Below are 4,807 nucleotides of genomic sequence, written 5' to 3'. Positions count from 1 at the left end.
AGAGTGTGGGAAATTGGTGATGGAGGGTGTAGCTAGATGAGTTAGTTTGTGAAGGTTTGTGAAAGGTGTTTTTTTACATAGGCACTAACACTTATCAAGGCCAAGAGGCAACTCGAGGATGAGTGTCAAAGAGTGTACAGTAGACAATTGGACAATATAGTAATCGTTAGTAATGGAAATTCGGTAAATTTGTTAACAAGTGGAACGGCTCATCAATAACTTGTTTACGTTAGACTTGAAGACGACCATATTGTAGTCAGCTTGAAAGAAGGAAAACGAAAAACAATTCCACAAGCGTGCGGGTCTGAGAAAGAAGCTTTAGGCGGTGTAAAGCTTAGCTGAATACTTATCATGAAAATAAGGATAGATCAATAACATCTCTGTGGGAAGTAGATTAATGGGAAGAGAAAAGAACGAAATTTTCCAGGTTCCTTAGTATGATTTAGATTTTGTCAACGGAAGTTCGGGTATTCCGAGCAGCTTATGCCCAGATGTGTCAATAGTACTCAATTTTAAGGCGTTTCACGATCTTATACATGTAATTTATTTTCATATCCATAGTGGATTTTGTTGATGAATAATTTTGTTTTAAATATACACATTTTTATTTTCAGATCCGCTCTAGACAAAACAGACGATGTAAACCAATGGACGCAATAAACAGATTGGAGTTAGAAGGTTGTAAATTGATCATGGAAATATATTTCCCTCAAGGTTTTCGAAAGTGGGAGGAAGCATTTCGTATGAGGGAGATTAATGGATTGCCGAGACATGCAGACCATTCTCAGAAGATTGGAATATACACACCGTGCAAAAACCTTAAAGAATTAAAAGAACGACGATGCCAAGATAAATATTTGATGATGGAAGCGTTGCATATATATATCCGTTTGCTGTCACCATCGCATTATTTAACAATTGATACGGCGATTTTCATTTCACAACAATTCTTTACAGATGATTATATAATAAACGAATTCCAAATGGAAATCTTTCGATTAAATTGGAACATTTGGAACCCGTTGCACGGGAACTTGCATCTTTTATTTGAAAGCATAATATTTCTTCGTTCAAACAGAAAATTGACTGGTTTTATTTGCGAGGCGGCTTCAAAAGAGATTTCTATGTATATGGATTTCATTGAAGAAAAAATCTGGCCTGACTTGGAAAGTAAGAAGAAGGAGCATTCTATAAATTATGAAGACGTTGTGTATAATCTTTTAAGATTCATTAAAAACTTTTTGGATGCAGGTCCGTCGACTGCATTAGCCAATGCATTGATAACTAAGTTAAAAGACCTATTGAAGAATGAAAAGAGCAAAAACCTACCGACAACGCTTTTACATCAGGCAGTTAGGGCGGAGTATTTTTTTGGCGTGAAGCTGCTTATCCAATGCGGTGCTGAAATTAATACACCTGATCGCTGTAACAATATCCCTATACATCACATCGACGTCTGGCAGGAAGAATGCACTGAATCTAACAAAATTTCGTCATTCCTCATTCGAAACGGAAGCGAAGTGGACACCGTGAGTTACCATGGACACACCGTCCACGCGTTCCTACAAAAGATAAAACTCCTAAAAAATGATTTGGAAAAAGTTACTTTAAAATGTCTGGCAGCCAGGGCCATCGCAAAGTACAACATCAGGGTTAATCAAAACGAATGTCCTGAAAATTTGATGAATATTATCAAAATACATGGCGGGTGTAGAGTTTAAAAATGCATATATTGCAATTTATTTTATATTACAAATTTGCCAAAATAACTGATCCAATCTCTAGATAGTCTAAGCGTTTTCTGATTTGTTTAGCATGCTTTCTATTAACTGTTTGATGGATTTGTCTCAATTTGACTTCTTTCATACATGGCATGAAGAAATAAATAACATTTATATAAACTGGACCTATGCTTATTTTTATTGTATTATTTGATATTCCCTTTTAACATATTCATAATATTTTATTTTTATTGTAATATTTTATATTCTTTTAAATATTCCTAATATCTCATTTTTTATTTGTAGATATTCATATCATTTCTGTCTTATATTTATTTTTGATTGTATTATTTCGTATTCTTTCATGAAAACTATTAATATTTTTATTACGTTTGAAAAGTAAATATTTAAGGAAAATCAAATTCGTTTTCATATTTTTAAAAGAAAATGAATCAAGTAAAGACACTACATAACCAAAAAAATTTCTCAAATCATATTTGACAATCATATAACTAAGATACTATTTGTATTTATTTTGTTATTTTAGGAAAATGAATTGAACTGTTCCTAGATTATATTCTATACTCCTTTTATATATATATATATATATATATATATATATATATATATATATATGTGAGTGTATGTGTCTATATATATGTATATGTGCATATATACATATATATATATGCATATACGTGCATATATATGCATATATATGTGCATATATATACATATATGTGCATATATATACATATATGTGCATATATATACATATATATGTATATATGTGCATATATATATACATATATATATGTATATATGTGCATATATATACACATATATATGTATATATATGCATATATATACATATATATGTATATATATTTGCATATATATACATATATGAATATATATATGCATATATATACATATATGAATATATATATGCATATATATATACATATATGAATATATATATGCATATATATACATATATGAATATATATATACATATATACATATACATATATGAATATATATATGCATATATATACATATATGACTATATATATACATATATGAATACATATATACATATATACATATATACATATATATACATATATGACAATATATATACATATATATATACATATATGACTATATATATACATTTATATACATATATGACTATATATATACATATATATACATATATGACTATATATATACATATATATATATATACATATATGACTATATATATATATACATATATGACTATATATATACATATATGACTATATATATACATATATGAATATATATATATATATATATATACATATATGAATATATATACATATATATACATATGCATATATATACATATATGAATATATATATACCTATATATATACATATATGAATATATATACATATATACCTATATATATACATATATGAATATATATATACATATATATACATATGCATATATATATATATGAATATATATACCTATATATATATACATGTATGAATATATATGCATATATACCTATATATACATATATGAATATATATATATACATATATATACATATATGAATATATATATATATACATATATACATATATGAATATATATATACATATATATACATATATGAATATATATATACATATATATACATATATGAATATATATATACATATATATACATATATGAATATATATATACATATATACACATATATGAATATATATATACATATATATACATATATGAATATATATATACATATATATGCATATATACATATATACATATATACATATATGAATATATATACATATATACATATATGAATATATATACATATATACATATATGAATATATATACATATATACATATATGAATATATATACATATATACATATATGAATATATATACATATATATATACATATATGAATATATATATACATATATGGATATATATATACATATATGAATATATATGTACATATATGAATATATATGTACATATATGAATATATATGTACATATATGAATATATATGTACATATATGAATATATATGTACATATATGAATATATATACATATATGAATATATATACATATATGAATATATACACATATATGAATATATGTGTGCATATATATACATATATGTATAAATATATGTGCATATATATATACATATATATGTGCATATATATACATATGCATGTCCATATATATACATATACATATATATATACATATATATGTACATATATGTGAATATGTATGCATGTATATGTATATATATGTGCATATATATACATATATATGTATATATATGTGCATATATATACATATATATTTATATATATGTGCATATATACATATATATGTATATATGTGCATATATATACATATATATTTATATATATGTGCATATATACATATATATGTATATATGTGCATATATATACATATATATGTATATATGTGCATATATATACATATATATGTATATATATATGTGCATATATATACATACATATGTATATATATATGTGCATATATATACATACATATGTATATATATGTGCATATATATACATACATATGTATATATGTTTATATATATACATATATATGAATATATATATACATATATATGAATATATATATATGTTCATATATATGTATAAATATATGTGCATATATATATACATATATATGTGCATATATATACATATATATGTATTTGTATGTGCATTTATATACATATATATGCATATATATGTGCATATATATGCATATATATGTGCATATATATACATATATATGTATATATATGTGCATATATGTATATATATATATATGTATATATATATATGTACATATATATAAATATGTAAATATATATATATGTGTGTGCATATGTTTCTGAAGTTGTAATTTGTTTTCTCATAATATTTTCACCAATATTTATAACTAATCTTTTCAGCTCTTCAACTTTTTAAGATAAACAAGCATGAAGGTTTACTAGTTGAACGACTC

At 23.5% G+C, this 4,807-nt stretch overlaps 1 protein-coding gene across 1 annotated transcript; it reads left to right on the top strand.

Annotated features, from left to right (window-relative positions):
- The first annotated feature begins 647 nt into the window (after positions 1 to 647).
- On the top strand, positions 648 to 1,721 carry LOC145254623 (protein fem-1 homolog A-like). Its single transcript, XM_080113232.1, has one exon. The coding sequence runs from the start codon at positions 648 to 650 to the stop codon at positions 1,719 to 1,721; it is 1,074 nt and encodes a 357-aa protein (XP_079969358.1).
- Positions 1,722 to 4,807: the final 3,086 nt, after the last annotated feature.

Source organism: Euprymna scolopes, chromosome 30 (genome assembly GCF_053919585.1).
Source record: "Euprymna scolopes isolate OS-2025 chromosome 30, ASM5391958v1, whole genome shotgun sequence".
NCBI classification, from domain to species: Eukaryota; Metazoa; Mollusca; class Cephalopoda; order Sepiida; family Sepiolidae; genus Euprymna; species Euprymna scolopes.
Note: the sequence above shows the minus strand (reverse complement) of the source record. Positions and strands in the feature narration are given on the sequence as shown.